The 16,370-nt window shown below is 36.4% G+C and overlaps 1 protein-coding gene across 2 annotated transcripts in view; it reads left to right on the top strand.

The window, feature by feature from the left end:
- Positions 1-16,370, top strand: part of SCMH1 (Scm polycomb group protein homolog 1) — a 143,814-nt gene that overhangs the window by 37,495 nt on the left and 89,949 nt on the right. The window contains exons 4-8 of one of the 2 annotated variants that reach the window (XM_054572061.1): positions 130-198; positions 631-654; positions 1,592-1,779; positions 8,048-8,190; positions 9,148-9,218. In XM_054572061.1, coding sequence (XP_054428036.1) covers positions 8,115-8,190; positions 9,148-9,218 — 147 coding nt within the window. In that variant the 5' untranslated portion in view covers positions 130-198; positions 631-654; positions 1,592-1,779; positions 8,048-8,114. Of the gene's footprint in view, positions 1-129; positions 199-630; positions 655-1,591; positions 1,780-8,047; positions 8,191-9,147; positions 9,219-16,370 lie in introns of those variants that run through there. The other variant, XM_054572062.1, reaches the window with a different exon arrangement.

Raw genomic sequence — 16,370 nt, 5'->3', positions numbered from 1 at the left:
ATTATTTCCTTAGAATATAGTCTCAGAAGTAGATTACTTTATCAGATGTTATTAATACATATTGCTAAATTGGAGAGGTATTGAATCTTGTATTTTCTTTCCACATGACTGTTTTCTTATTTCCTACAGAAGCAGACTGGTATGATGTTAGAAAACACAAATATGGTTGTCTGTCGGAGTCTGCATCCCAACATCAAGGTAAGAAAAAATATTATTTAGTGTGGAAAACTTTTATTTGACATCTCTAACCATAAAAATTTTGTACAAAGGATTCACCTGTTAAAACAAAAGCAAAAATTGTCATTTACAGAGGTGTAAGAAGCAATATGCTTTGTTTTGAAATGGAAATCAGGAGATTTAGATTCTAAGTATAGATAATCCCAAATTAACTTCATAGCTTTAGGCACAGTTGCATAGCTTCTCTAGACTTCCATAGTTTTTAAGAGTTTAGGCTTGGAGTTAGGAAGAATTGGATGGTATACTTCCACAACTATTACTACTGAACTTAATATCTTTTAAAATGAGAGAATTGGACTAGACAAACTCTCAAGGCCTTGTTTCACCCTAGATTTTCACCTTTCTGGTACGTTTGTCATAATGACTTATGCTGTGACATTTTTTCTTTAATAGAAGCTACTGACCTCCTGGAGCTAGGTAAGATATTTTTCCTCTATTTCTGTTAAATAAGGGGAATTACTAAACCAGGGATTATATCATAAGTAGGAAAAGAATTCCATGTGTTTGTCGCATAAATTAGTGAATCCTGTGCACTTGTCTGCCTAATGAGCTCGTGTAATTCATCTCAGTTGCTTTGTCAAACCCTCCTTATCAGGGGGCCACAGACCAAGCTAACAAAAAGGGAAGGGGTAGAATTTAATTACATAGAGTACAAGGAGGATGGAAACTGAACCAAACTGGAAAAAACTTCTTAATTTACTAAATGTAGAATTAAAACAAACCCCTCCTCATCCATAATTCAGAATAGGTGGGATTCTCCCAAAATAATTTTTTTAATTTTGAGAGATATTGAGCTGAAATTAAACCTAAGGATTTTCTAAATTATTTAACTAAATAAAAACTAAAATATTAAAATATCAAATATCAAGAGTCAGACTAGTATTGCATTTAGTTTTCATCCCTGTGTAGTGTACTTAAGGATTAGCATTTGAGAAATAAAACTAATATTGGTATTTCTCAGTCAGCTTTCAGGATTCATATATAAACATCAGTCTTAACTTCCTAGGGTTCTTTAAAATTTTTCTACATGTTGCATGAATATTGATAGTCTGATGCTTTATCAGTTTTTGTTTAAGTATTTTTATATCTTTTGTTACTACAACTTCATGTGTTTAGCTCTGTTATTATTATTGTCTATTTGCTTCCTTCACCTTTTCTTTCAGTAACATATTTCTTTCATTGCCCACTGACAAAGAAAATAATGTAAATAATGTTCTTCTGCTAGACTAGATTAGGAGCCAGAACTTCTGGGTTCTTTGAAAGCCAACTCTACCACTTAGTAACTTTGTGACTCTAATCCTTAGTTTTCTGACTTGTCCAGTAGGGATAATCATCCATTCTACCTACTTAACAGGGTTGTTAAGAAGATTGCATGAGCTAATGGATGTGAAAACATCTTAAAAATTCAAACACTTTTCAACTTTGGAGGATTATTATTTTCATCCTGTTCAGCAAGTGTCCTCAGACTTTAAGTCAAATTTTGTGACATTCTTTGAAGTGAAGCATTCTGTGAATGTGAGCTGAAGAAACGAAATAATGCAGGTAAAGGGCTTGGCACTTGATAAACAATAAATGATAATCACTTTTTACTATTCTTTAAAACTTTCCTCAAGCTTTCTAAAGTGTTAGAAAACATGGACCTAAGAATCATACAGGCCTTAGTTCAAATTCCTGTTCCCCACTTACCAGTTTTGGTATTTCAGAAAAATTACTTAATCTTTCTGAGCCTAACTCCTCATCTTTAAATGGGAATAAAACCTACTTTTCAGGTTATGATGAACATGAACCTGAACATAATATGACATGGTGCAGGCACATGGAAGGCACTCAGTGATAGCTGCTGTTTTGGTTGCTTATAATGATAATAATTATGGTTCAGTGACAACATAAAGCATATTATAAACAACCTATTTTGTTGACAGGGAATTGTGATAAGTAGATTCTCAAGTGAACATAAAGTACATAAAGTGATGTTAATATTTGAAAGTATATTTCTTGTGGGTGTAGAGGTAGTACAACTAGACATGTCCTTTGATAAATTAATCCTACATATTTCCTTTTGCCCATCAAACATAAAGAGCAGCCCCAAATATCAAACTGAAATCAAATTCAGTAGATTTTTAGGACCTCAGAATTTGTAAGAGGCCTTAAAATAATATAATTTGGCCCATATTTCAAAATCTGATATTTTGAATTTCTTACAGATTGTTTTGTGTTGAACTCCTCAAAGTTGTTGGGGACTTCCAGCCTCCTTAGGCAACTAACATTATATTTAGACAGATAATTATTGGGTCAATATACATTTCTTTGTAAATTCTGTTAGTCATACTTACAGCTTTTTGAGCCATATCAAGTAGTTTTACCCAGTTTTTCATTCACTGGCCTCTAATTATTAGAAAGCAGCTCTAGGGACTTCCTTCTCACTGACAGTCTTAGTTTCCTGGTTCAAACCACCATAGTCTCACACCTAGATTATTACAACAGCTTTCTAACTAGTCTTCCTGCCTCCAGCCTTACCCTCCTCCAATCCATCTTCCCACTGCAGACAGAATAACTCTCCCCCAAGCCCTTCAATGCTTCCTCTTATTAACGTGGTGTATGAGGCTCTCTGATACCCAAATACTGCTTTTATCTACAACCTCTTTTCTAAACTATTTCTTTAAACTCCACCCAGTAGCCATACCAAAGATTCAGGTTTTAGTACTACTTTTCCTTACTTCCGGGCCTTTATACATGCTTTTCTTTCTTTCTGAAGAAAAAGAAAGAAAACAAAATTCTCTTTGACTGACTCTTAGAGATTACTTTCTCTGGGAATCCTTTCACAAATTCTCTAGGTCCTCCTATATAGTACCCTTGTCTCCAAGTATAGCATTTATCACAGTTTATAATAGTTGACTGTTTTGGCTCTGTCCCTCACTGGACTGAAACTCCATGAGGGCAAGAATAGTATTTGAATTATGGTTGTATCTTCAGCACCCATAAGTGCTTTGGAACATACTATAAATATTTGTTAGATGGATGGATGAAGGCTTTGATTTCTTATTCATGCTAAATGTTTATTGTTCTTTCAGCTGGCCCTTAGGTGACATGGTTTTTATGTCCCTTTACTACTTAGGTCACCATTTAGGCTTTGGTTTTTTCTACCCCTCTCAAACTATTGCTCCCAAAATTAAGTATTCCAGGTGTGAATTTACTAGTCCAGAAAAGAGTAGGACTATTGCTTGCTTCTTTTCATTCAGTAAACTTTTATTTAGCCTCTATTAAGTATCAGTCACTGTGTGAAACAGTGATGATTTTTAAAAATTAATCAAAGATAGCCCCTATCCTTACATAAATAATTATGATGATATAATATGATGAGAATGAAAATAAAGGTGTTAACATGATGTTATAGGAGACAGGGAAATGGATGGATTTGTTCTAGGAAGACAAGTGAAGTCAGAAATTCTTTTTTTTTAATTTGGTGTTCTATCTTTAGATGATCCATTAACAAATATCAAGCTATTGATCTAAAAGGCCTATAGACAGTGTTGAGCCATTGTGTATATCAAAAAGTTAGCTTTGGACATTTTAAAATTACTGGCTTTTATTCATGCTGGATGTGCCACAACGTATTAATCATTTGAAAGTGCCAAGAAAACATGAGGTTGAAGGTATGACTTATTAGAAGGACTTGCTCTATCAGATACTTAAATTGGTTTTGAAATTGTATGAAACAAAGTATTCCTGGTGCTGTAATAGACTGACTAATGAAAAGAACAGAATATGGAGTCCAGAAATAGATCCAAGTATATATAAGAAACATATGATCAAGGTGACATTTTAAATCAGTGAGCAAGAAGATTTATTCAATAAATGATGTTGAAGCATATTTATTGAATAAAGATGAAAAGGAAAGCTACATGTTGGCTTCATTTGTCTCATAAAATAAATTCCAAATAGATGAAACATTTAAATGTGAAAAAAAAATAAAACCTGAGGAATCCTAGAAGAAAACATAGGTTAATATTTTATAATATTGAAGTAAGGAAAGCATGAGATAAAAACCAGAGACTATTTTTAAAAAGGACTGAGAAATTTAATGGCAAATCCTATCAGTCTTCAACATATATGACAAAAAACTAATATCATTAATATCCAAAGAACTCTTAGAATCTCTGAGTAAACAGAAGACTAACTCAATGAGAAATGGCAAAAATAAAATACAAGTTGACTAATAAGCTTAAAAAGATCTTCAACTTTATTAGTAATCAAAGAATTATAAATAAAAGCATAAGAGCATTTTGGGTTTTTTTCACTAAGATTTATCAAAATTATAGAAATGGTTAAAACAGTTGTGGAGAGAAACATAGTCTTAAGTACTATTGGCAGGAATTATATTGTATCAAAATATAAAATGTACATATTCTTTGTCCATTAATATCACTGTTTAGGAATTGACCCTAAGGAGTTAATCTTAAAAGTGGTAAGAGGTATGTGCACAATGATAGATGCTCATCAAAAATTAGAAAACACTTAAATGACTACCAATATTCTTTAACAAACACTGTTATATAAATTATAGTACATATAAGCAATGCAACACTTTTCAGACAGTAGTCTTGGTGTAGAATTCATGGTTTAAAGACTATGAGTGTCTTTATTGCTTTTAGGAATATGGGTTGCCCACTTTAGGTGGAATGAAATAGAATTCTTGTAGAGGAATGTGGCCACAACAGTAGCCAACATGAGTGGAGGTGCCTGATATAACCATGTAAAATTAGGAGCATTTGAAGGATTTAGGACACGTGTGGAAATATTAGATGTATGTCTAGAATCAGTGGGTAGAGGTCAGAAGAAAGCAGACTTTGGCTGACCATAAAAGGTAAAGTCTGTCCATTTGTACCATTAAACAATTACAAATGAGTTTCTCATTGAAGCAGAGACTGGAGGGATCTTTCAGGTCTTAACTTTCATATCAGCTCATAAAGATTCCTTTCTTGACCATCCTGCCTAAATTAGTACACACATTCTTGGCATTCTCTTTCCTCTTACTTTGTTTCATTACTTCTTTACTTGAAAGGGGCCAGAAATTGTGTAATTATTATCTAGTGTCTCTTTTATCCTCTGGACCAAATGATATATATTTGTTTATTTATTGCCTCTCTTCCTCTTCAGAATGTAAGCTCTGTGTGGGCAGATAGTTTGGCTGTTTTGTTCTTTGCTATGTATCTATCACTAGTGCCTAGAACCAGGCTTGACATATAGGAGGTGCTCAATAAATATTTGTTGAATGAATGACTATTGGAGAAAGGGATTCGTGCATTTAACTAGGTTGATTTCTTGTGCTTTATATTTTGGGAGGATTTTATTTCCTAATAATAAATGTAATTATTTTGTCATGTGTGTTACAGTTTATAAAACATTTTCATTAGTATTATTCAGTAACACAGATGAGATGTCTGGCTTTTTCCCATCTGTAAGGTTGCAGCTCAAATATTTCCTTCATAGGACATCTGTCCATAATTTTGCCATCTAAGATAATTCCCACCCTCTGTCACATCACATTTTATTTCCTTCAAGCTCTTCTCACTTACTACCTTATTTACTTGTTTATGTGTCAATTGTGTCTCATCATACACCAGAATATGAATTCCATGAGGGCAGGTACCGCCTGTCTTTTTCCAACACTTAGAATTTGGAGGATACTGAAACGTGCATTGAATGAATAATTGAAACCACTCTGTAAATTTTAAAACATTGTATTAGTTAATGTTAATCTTCTCAAAAATTTTTGACCCCAAGTATGGATCAGATTTCCCTGTTCTGCATTCACAAGGCAAAACTTAAATTTATTGTAATTATACCAGGTTATTTGTTCTGTTATTTATCTAGCTCTGCTTATGTCTAGACTGCAAGCTCCATGAACTTAGGAACCATGTCTATCTTGTACCCTTAATAGTTAACACAGTGCTTTTGCACTTGAAAGTTTAATAAGTATTTATTGACTGAATGAGTATAGGTACAGTCTTGTGCAACAGGTATTATCTCCATCTTTAGATGAGTAAACTGATGCTTTGAATGATTAAGTAATTTATCCAAGATAGTTATTTGTAGAAACAAGACTCTGACATCTTCTGACTCTCAGTATCACATTCTTTCAACTCTAGTAGTAATTTACAGAAACATGTGTTAATCATAATTACCTAATGAGCCTTTGTTGTTGTTGTTGTTTTTAAAGATTTCATTTATTTATTTTTAGAGAGGGGAGGGGAAGGAGAAAGAGAGGGAGAGAAACATAGATGTGCAAGAGATGCATCAATTGGTTGCCTCTCACACACCCCAACCCAGGCAGGTACTTTCACTTGGAATAAAACTGGTGACCTTTTGGTTCACGGGCTGGCACTCAATCCACTGAGCCACACCAACCAGGATGAGCCTTTTAAAATACAGGTTCTCAGACCACACTCAGAGCCTATTGAATAAGATCCTCTTAAGATGGGGCCCAGAACTCTACTTAATAAAGAAATGAGAAAAATTATTCAGGACATTCTGATGATAAGCAACATTTGGGAATCAATGATATAGGCAGGGATTGGCAAGCTGGTCAGATCTAGCCCACTGCCTGTTTTTATAAAGTTTTAATGAAACACAGTCATGCCCATTCATTTACATATTGTCTATGGCTATTTTCATGCTACATTGCAGAGTTGAGTATTCATGACAGAGACTATATGATTCACAAAGCATAAAATTTTTACTATCGGGTCCTTTACAGAGTTTGCCAACCTCTGACATATACTTTGCTGCCTGTCCTGTTCCTTTTCTGGTTATTTTAATGCTTGGAGATATGGAGGACATGATATTTGTCTCCATTATGGGCATTTCAGTAGGTGCTCAAATATTCTTACAAATTAACTTACTTTGCAGTTTACTTGATAATATGGGACTAAGCCTTAGGTAGCCTAAGCAGTCAGATATAAGAAAAACACTAATCTATGCATGGTGCAAGCCAGGTAACCCTTACAGTGGGTGAACTGCTTTTAACTAAAAGATTCCTTTTCATTTAGTTGGTATTAGGGTGTTTCCAAAATGGTGGCAGATGTGAGGTTTCTTGCCTGTATAACAAGGACTGATTACCATAATTGATCTGTGATTAATATCCTATCATTTTGGTATCCCTGATCCTGCCATAATTCTTCAAATCAAAGTCTCCTGGGTGCTTTAAGTCAGAACTCAGCCTAATATAAACAATTACTCAGGACTGACCAAACCTCTAGACCTGTATTGCCTAGTACAGTAGCTGTTAGTCATATGTACATACTTAAATGTAAACTACTTAAAATTAAATGAAATTTAATTTTCTCATTTACACTAGCCACATTTCAAGTGTTCAGTAGTTACAGGTGGCTGGCTATCCAAGACTTATTATTTGATTTAATCCTTTATTTATAAGAATGGAATAATTTGTAACATTTCCTTTTTCTAACAGCCAATAGTGATGAAATGTATTCAGTCCTTGCAATAGGGCCATCTCAGCTAAGAGCAAACTCCATTAAATTCTGATAAACTCTTTAAATCTTGAGTCCAGGAAATATCCATCTCATTTACCCTATGGACTGTCTCTTCATGATGATTAATCATTGGCCTGTTCATGAAATGGCTTAGAACTGACTGGGATTTCTGGCCAAACCTATTTGCCTTGGTTAACGATGGTGGGAAAGGGACCAGTTTTAAAGCAGAAGTTATAAAGTCAATAGAATATGTAGTCTTGGCATCATCTTTGAAGTTATTTAGATTTTATCATTCAGTAACTCATTTTTATTCCCAGCATCTAGTGCTTTTTGCATGGCCCAAAGTGGCCTTGTGCTGCTCCACTGCAGAGGAAACTTCAAGAAATGCTGGTTTGCTACAGTGTTTTAGCTTGTGAGCATCTCTGGGATCTTCCCTGCTCCGTCATGGGGGCTCCTCTAGGTGGGTATTAGAGGGAGATTGGTAACTGGTTTAACCTTTAATAAAGAACTTGGCAAATGTATTTGAAAAAATAAATTAATTAATTTTAAAAAAAGAAGTTGGTAATCTTTTGTGATCCAATAAAATATGTATTCAACAGCCTGTCCCTTAAAATGTTTTCCCTGGCCCCAGAATAGTGTCACTTTGAAGATTGTTTCCCTGGTGCAGTGGTTCTTAAACTTTGAGAGGCTCTAAGGCCACTTCAACAGGCTAAAAGACTCTGTGGACACCCACCCCCCTATTTATTCTTAGGTACCATCATCATAAATGCTACCTAGGGCCCACTTTTCTCTAAATTACCAGATCTTTGTCATTTTGCACCTCAGAGCAATGCAACATAGGCAGGGATGGGATTAGGGTAGAGATGAATGAGAGAAAACCAATTTTTAGACTGAGGATTCATGTATAATCTCACTCATTCTGGCTTTTTCTGCCCTCAAATCCTCTTACCTAATGTTTCCAGATATATATATATATTTTTTGAGCTAAAAAGGGATACAACCATATTGGGTATTAAATGCTATCACCTGATAGAAATAAGGGACCTCCCCAGGAGTCAGGTTGTTCAGAAGGAATCACCTCATCCATTTTGTACATACTCTGTTTTCCATAAGCTTCCTGGGCACTTCTCTGAGACAGTGGCATATCTTACTCTGGAAGTTTGGATCACTTTAGGAACTAACATGAAAAAACACCTCAGGTCATCTTCAGACCATGATTTAAAAACATTGATCTAAAATGGGCCACTCTGGTCACCTTGATTCCTCACCTTAATATTCCTTTGAGCCTAAACAAGGAAAGGTAAGTTTTATTACAATCCAAACCAGTCTGAAAATAGCCTAATGTTTAGTGTAGATTATATCCTGAAAGCATTTTCTAGGAAGCTGGCTGTGACAGAGATTTCTATTTCCTTTACAGGTCATTTTACTTGGGACAAATACCTAAAAGAAACATGTTCAGTCCCAGCGCCTATCCATTGCTTCAAGCAGGTAATTAATTCTCAGCATCTTTAGTACATGGGAGGCAAGCAGGCTTTTTCTGATCTTTAGACAAGCAAAACATGAGGTTGGAGCTGTTGGGTCTCTCACCTGAAGGCCCCAGAATAAACTCCTATGGGAAAAATGCAACCCAAGACTCACTATGAGTTTTGACAGTAGACATTCTCCTCAACTTCACTCCAAAAACACCTTTTCCATCTTAACCTCCTTGAAGATATTCTGTGTTACTTAAAACAATAATTTTAATTATAGCTCTTAGATTAGACAGATATGCTACATTGTTATAGCCCTTAGTTCTTCAAAGTAGAGCAGTATTTGTTTCTCTGTACTCAACACCCCTGCCATAATCATCTCTTTCCATAAAAATACTGGCACTGAGTCCCATGGAGGCAGGGGAATGTTCTAAGAGCTCATCTGAGGTCATTAAGAGTTTCCCACTTAGGACTAAATGCCCCACAAAATGCATAGATGATGTTGACTATATCAGTACGTGATAAGGCTAATAAACAAAGATGTGTACCGCTGCTAAACAGAGCTAAACATTAGGAAGTTATGTACATTCCTCTTCCTTTAGTATCCAATGGTTATTTTCTCAAACTGTCAACACTTTAAAGAGAGAAAGACTTCTGGCCAAGATGAAGGCATAGGTAGATACACTTTGCCTCCTCACACAACCAAAAGAAGGACAACAACAATTTAAAAAACAACCAGAACTGCCAGAAAATTGAACTGTATGGAAGTCTGACAAGCAAGGAGTTAAAGAAGAAACATTCATCCAGACTGGTAGGAGGGGTGGAAACAGGCAGCCAAGTGGAGAGGACGTGCAGCAAGGTGATGGCTGGAGGACCGGGCAAGGCCGCAGCTGGGGGTCTAGGCTGTCCCACATTTGCACGTGGGTAAATAGTGAGGAACAGCTGGGGAGTGAGACAGACTTTGCAACCCAGGGCTCCAGTGCAGGAAAAGAAAGCCTCAAAACCTCTGGTTGTTAAAACCTGTGGGGGTTACAGCAGCGGGAAAAACTCCCAGCCTCACAGGAGAGCTCATTGGAGAGACCCACAGAGTCCTAGAATGTACACAAACCCACCCATCTAGGAATCAGCACCAGAAAGGCCCAGTTTGCTTGTGGGTAATGGAGGAAATGACTGAAAGCTGGCCAAGAGCCGAGCAAATTGCATTGTTCCCTCTCCGACCCCTCCCCAACAAGGTAGCAAAGTGGGCTGCCCTGCCTTGGCAAATACCTAAGGCTCTGCCCCTTATAATGTTACAGGTGTGCCAAGACAAAGAAATATGGCCCAAATGAAAGAACAGGTCAAAACTCCAGAAAAAATACAACTAAGCAATGAAGAGATAGCCAACCTATCAGATGCACAGTTCAAAACACTGGTAATCAGGATGCTCACAGAAACGATTGAGTATGGTCATAAAATAGAGGAAAAAATCAAGGCTATGCAAAATGAAATAAAAAAATACATATGTACAGGGAACCAGCAGTGAAGGGAAGGAAACCAGGACTCAAATCAATGATTTGGAGCAAAAGGAAGAGATAAACATTAAACCAGAACAGAGTGAAGAAACAAGAATTCAGAAAAATGAGGAGAGGTTTAGGAATCTCTGGGACAACTTTAAACGTTCCAACATCCATCCAAATCATAGGGGTGCCAGAAAGTGAAGAAGAAGAGCAAAGAAGTTGAAAACTTACTTGAAAAAATAATGAAGGAGAACTGCCCCAGTATGACAAAGGAAATAGACTTCCAGGAAGTCCAGGAAGCTCAGAGAGATCCCAAAGAAGTTGGAACCAAAGAAGCACACACCAAGGCACATCATAATTACACTACCCAAGATTAAAGATAAGGAGAGAATCTTTTTTTTTACTGTTCAAATACATTTGTCTACATTTTCCCGCCACCACTTTCCCCTGCTCCTCACACCCTCGGTCCTTCACCACTTTGGTTTTGTCTATGGATCCTTTATACACGTTTCTTGATTTGACCCTTCCCCTTCTTTTCCCAGTTAGCCCCCTCCCTCCTTCCCTCTCATTACTGTTGTTTGTTTTTTCTTTCAATGTTGCTGGTTATATTTTTCTTGCTTGTTTCATTGATTAGGTTCCACTTATAGGTGAGATCATATGGTATTTGTCTTTCACCACCTGGCTTATTTTGCTTAGCACAATGCTCTCCAGTTCCATTCATGCTGTCGCAAAGGGTAATAGCTCTTTCTTTTGGCTGTGTAGTATTCCATTGCATAAACATACCATAGTTTTTTTTGATCCACTCATTTATTGATGGGCACTTAGGTTGCTTCCAGCACTTGGCTATTGTAAATTGTGCTGCTATGACCATTGGGGTACATAGGTTCTTTTGAATTGGTGTTTCAGGATCCTTAGGGTATAATCCCAGCAGTGGAATTGCTGAGTCAAAAGGCAGTTCCATTTTTAGTTTTTTGAGGAAATTCCAAACTGTTTCCACAGTGGCTGCACCAGTCTGCATTCCCACCAACGGTGTACTAGGGTTCTCCTTTCTCCACAACATTGCCAGGACTTGTTTGTTGATTTGTTTTGATGGCCCTTCTGACCAGTGTGAAGTGGTATCTCATTGTGGTTTTAGTTTGCATTTCTCTGATGGCTAGTGATGCTGAGCATCTTTTCATATGTCTCTGGGCCCTGTGTATGTCCTCCTTGGAGAAATGTCTGTTCAGGTCCTTTGCCTATTTTTTAATTGGATTGTTTGTCTTCCTGGAGTGGAATCATGTGATTTCTTTATATATTTTAGAGATCAAATCCTTGTCCGAGGTATCATTGGCAAATATATTTTCCTATACAATTGGTTCCATTTTCATTTTGCTGATGTTTTCTTTAGCTGTGCAGAAGCTTCAATTTTGATAAAGTGCCATTTGTTTATTCTTTCTTTTATGTCCCTTGCTCTAGGGGACATATCGATGAAAATATTGCTTTGTGCAGTGTCTGAGAGTTTCTTGCCTATGTTCTCCTCTAGGACTTTTATGGTATCATGACTTATATTGAAGTCTTTTATCCATCTTGAGTTTATTTTTGTGTATGGTGTAAGTTGGTGATCGAATTTCAATTTTTTACATGTAGCTGTCCAGCTCTCTCAACACCATTTGTTGAAGAGGCTATTTTTACTCCATTTTAAGCTTTTGCCCCCATTGTTGAATATTAATTGACCATAGGGACATACATAGGTTTATTTCTGGGCTCTCTATTCTGTTCCACTGATCTATTTGTCTGTTCTTATGCCAGTACCAGACTGTTGATTACAGTGGTCTTGTAATATAATTTGATGTCAGGTATTGTGATCCCTCCTATTTTGTTCTTCTTTCTCAAAATTGCTGCAGCTATTCAGGGTTGTTTATGGTTCCATATCAATTTTTGTAATGTTCTATATCTGTGATGTATGTCATTGGTATTTTAATAGGGATTGCATTGAATCTATAAATTGCTTTGGATAATATGGACTTCTTTTAATGTTAATTCTTCCAGTCCATGAACGTGGTATATGCTTCCATTTATTGTGTCTTCCTTAATCTCTTGCTTTAGTGTTGTGTAGTTTTCTGAGTACAGGTCTTTTACCTCCTTGGTTAAGTTTATTCCTAGGTACTTTATTTTTCTTGTTGCTATAGCAAATAGGATTTTTTCCCTGATTTCTGATTGTGATATTTCATTGTCGGTGTGCAAAATGCCTTCAATTTCTGAATATTGACTTTGTATCCCACTGGTTTGCCAAATTCATTTAGTTGGTCGAGTGGTTTTTTTGTGGAGTCTACAGGGTTTTCTGTGTACACAATCATATTATCTGCAAACAATTACAGTTTTACTTCCTCCTTTCCAAGTTGGATGCTTTGTATTTCTTTTTCTTGCCTGATCACTATGGCTAGGACTTCCAATACTATTTTGAGTAGAAATAGCAAAAGCGGACAACCTTGTCTTATTCCTGATCTTAGTGGGAAAGCTTTTATTATTTGCCCATTGAGTATGATGTTGGCTGTAGGTTTTTCATATATGACCTTTATTATGTTGAGGTATGCCCCCTTTAGTCCAACTTTGCTGAATGCTTTTATCATAAATGAATGCCGTACCTTATCAAATGCTTTTTCCACATTTATTGATATGATCATGTGATTTTTGTCCTTCCTTTTGTTTATGTGATGTATTCTGTTTATTGATTTGTGAACATTGAACCATCCTTGCATCCCTGGGATGAATCGTACTCAGTCATGGGAGATAATCTTTTTAATGTATTGCTGGATACAATTTGCCAATATTTTGTTGAGGATTTTAGCGTCTATGTTCATCAGCAATATTGGCCTGTAGTTTTCTTTCTTTGTTGTGTCTTTATCTGGCTTTGGGATTAGGATGATGGGATGATGCTGGCCTCATAGAAAGAGTTTGGGAGTCTTCCCTCTTTTTGGATTTTTTGGAATAGTCTGAGAAGGACAGGGGTTAGCTCTTCCTTAAATGTTTTATAATATTCTCCTTGAAACTGTCCAGTCCAAGGCTTTTGTGTGCCAGGAGTTTTTTGATTACTGCTTCAGTTTCACCAGCTGTTATCAGTCTGTTCAGCCATTCTGCTTCTATTTCATTCGGTGTTGGAAGGTTATATTTTTCTAGAAATTTGTCCATTTCATCAAGGCTTTCAAATTTCTTGGCATATAATTGTTCATGGTAATTTCTTACAATCCTTTGTACTTCTGTGGTATCAGTTGTTATTTCTTCTCTTTCATTTCTTATATTATTTATTTGGGTCCTGTCCCTTTTTTTCTTGATGAGTCTGTTTAAAGGCTTGTCAATTTTGTTTATCTTTTCAAAGAACCAGCTCCTGGATTTGTTGATCCTTTGAATTATTCTTTTAGTCTCTTTGTCATTCTGTTCTCTGGTCTTGATTATTACTTTCCTTCTACTCACTCTGGGCTTTTTTTGTTGTTGTTTCTCCAGTTCTTGAAGCTGTAGGGTTAGATAGTTTATTTTAAATGTTTCCATTTTTTTAAGGTAGGCCTGTATTGCTATGAATTTCCCTCTCAGGACTGCCTTCACTGTATCCCATAGGTTTTGGATTGTTGTGTGTTCATTTTCATTTGTTTCCAGAAACTTTTTGATTTCTTCTTTGATCTCATTATTGACCCATTCATTGTTTAATAGGATGCTATTCAGTCTCCATGAGTTAGACTGTTTTTGAGTTTTTTCCTTGAGGTTGGTTTCTAGTTCCAAGCCTTTGTGGTCCAAGAAAAAGCTTGTTATGATTTCAGTTTTCTTGAATTTGTTGAGGCTTGTCTTGCGTCCTATCATGTGGTCTGTCTTTAAAAATGTTCCATGTGCATTTGAAAATAATGTGTATTTTTCTTCTTTTGGATGAAAGGCTCTATAAACATCAGTTACGCCCATTTGATCTAATGTGTCATTCAGTTCCAAATCATCCTTGTTGATGTTTTGTTTGGAAGATCTATCCATTGTTGACAGTGGGGTGTTAAAATCTCCTACTATCAGTGTGTTGCTTTCTATAGCTTTCTTGAAGTCCTCCAAGATGCTCCTATGTTGGGTGCATAGAGGTTTACAATATTTATGTCTTCTTGATGGATTCTTCCTTTGAGTATATTATGAAGTGTCCTTCTGTGTCTCTTTTTATAGCCTGTGTTTTGAAATGTATTTTGTCTGAAGTAAGTATTTTTACCTCTGCTTTATTTTCCTGTCCATTTGCTTGGAATATTTTTTTCCATCCCTTTACTTTCAGTCTGTGTAGGTCCTCTGTTCTGAGATGGGTCTCTTGTAGACAGAATATGTGTGCATCATGTTTTCTTATCCATTCAGCTACCCTATGTCTTTTGACTGGAGCATTTAATCCATTTACATTTAAAGTTATTATTCATAGGTACTTATTCATTTTTGCCTTTTGTACCTGTGTTCCTCTCCTTCTCACTCTTTTTCTACATCTTCTGAAAGCAGTCCCTTTAGCATATCTTGCAGTGCTGGTTTGGTTGAAATGTATTCTTTTAGCCTTCTTTTGTCTGGGAAACTGCTTATTTCACCTTCCATTTTAATTGAGAGCCTTGCTGGGTAGAGCAGTCTTGGTTGCAGGCCTTTGCTTTTCATTCCTTGGAATATTTCTTCCCATTCCCTTCTGGCTTGTAGTGATTCTGCTGAGAAGTCAGCTGATTGCTGTATCAGGGCTCCCGTGTATGTTACCACCTCTCTCTCCCTTGTTGCCTTTAGGATTCTCTGTTTGTCTTTGATATTTGCCATTTTAATTATGATGTGCCTTGGAGTGGGCCTCATTGGGTTCCTCTTGAATGGGACCCTCTGTGCTTCCTGGACTTGTGGACTTTTTGTCTCCTCAAATCAGGGAAGTTTTCCATCATTATTTTTTCAAACAAGTTCTCTATCCTTTGCTCCTCTTCTCCTCCTTTTGGTATCCCTATTATACAGATATTATTACATTTCAGATTGTCCTGCATTTCCCTAAATGCCTCTTCATTCTCTTTGAGCCTTTTTTCATTTTCTTATTCTTTCTGGGAGCTTTATTCTGCCTTATCCTCCAGCTTGCTGATTCATTCCTCTGCTTCATCTAGCCTGCTTTTGATTCCTTTTACTGTGTTCTTCAATTCAGACATTGTATCCTTCATTTATTCTTATCTCTTATTGATAGTTTCTATGTCCTTTTTCATGCTGACATAGTTTGCAGTAAGTTCCTCATAGTTTGCCTGTAGATTTTTGTAATTCTCTCTGAGGTCATTGAGCTTCCATAGAACCAGTTTTGAACTCAATATCTGATAGTTTACTTACCTCTATTTCATTTAATTCTCTTCCTGGGGATTCCTCCTTTCCCTTCTACTGGGGGGTGTTTCTTTGTCTTCCCATTATTTGTGAGACTCTTCTTTTTTGCTTCTGCTTCTTAAATTGATCTATATTGACTTCCTTACTTTGTGGTATGAACTTCTACGGCAGGATACCGCTGTTTTTTCTTTCTGGATCTGCCCCTGATTATGTCAGACGTTGACCCTGTCTGCTGTTAGTTGGACTGTTTGAGATTTCCAGGATTCTACTGTCTGTGGCTGTCCCCTTTAGTTGTTAATCTAGTCACTCTGCACTCAGCAGTCAGGCTTAGGCCCCACAGGGTAGAGTAGAGTCCTTCCTGA

Source organism: Pteronotus mesoamericanus, unplaced genomic scaffold (genome assembly GCF_021234165.1).
Source record: "Pteronotus mesoamericanus isolate MK-2021 breed Mesoamerican mustached bat unplaced genomic scaffold, CSHL_Meso_final contig_221, whole genome shotgun sequence".
Taxonomy (NCBI): Eukaryota; Metazoa; Chordata; class Mammalia; order Chiroptera; family Mormoopidae; genus Pteronotus; species Pteronotus mesoamericanus.
Note: the sequence above shows the minus strand (reverse complement) of the source record. Positions and strands in the feature narration are given on the sequence as shown.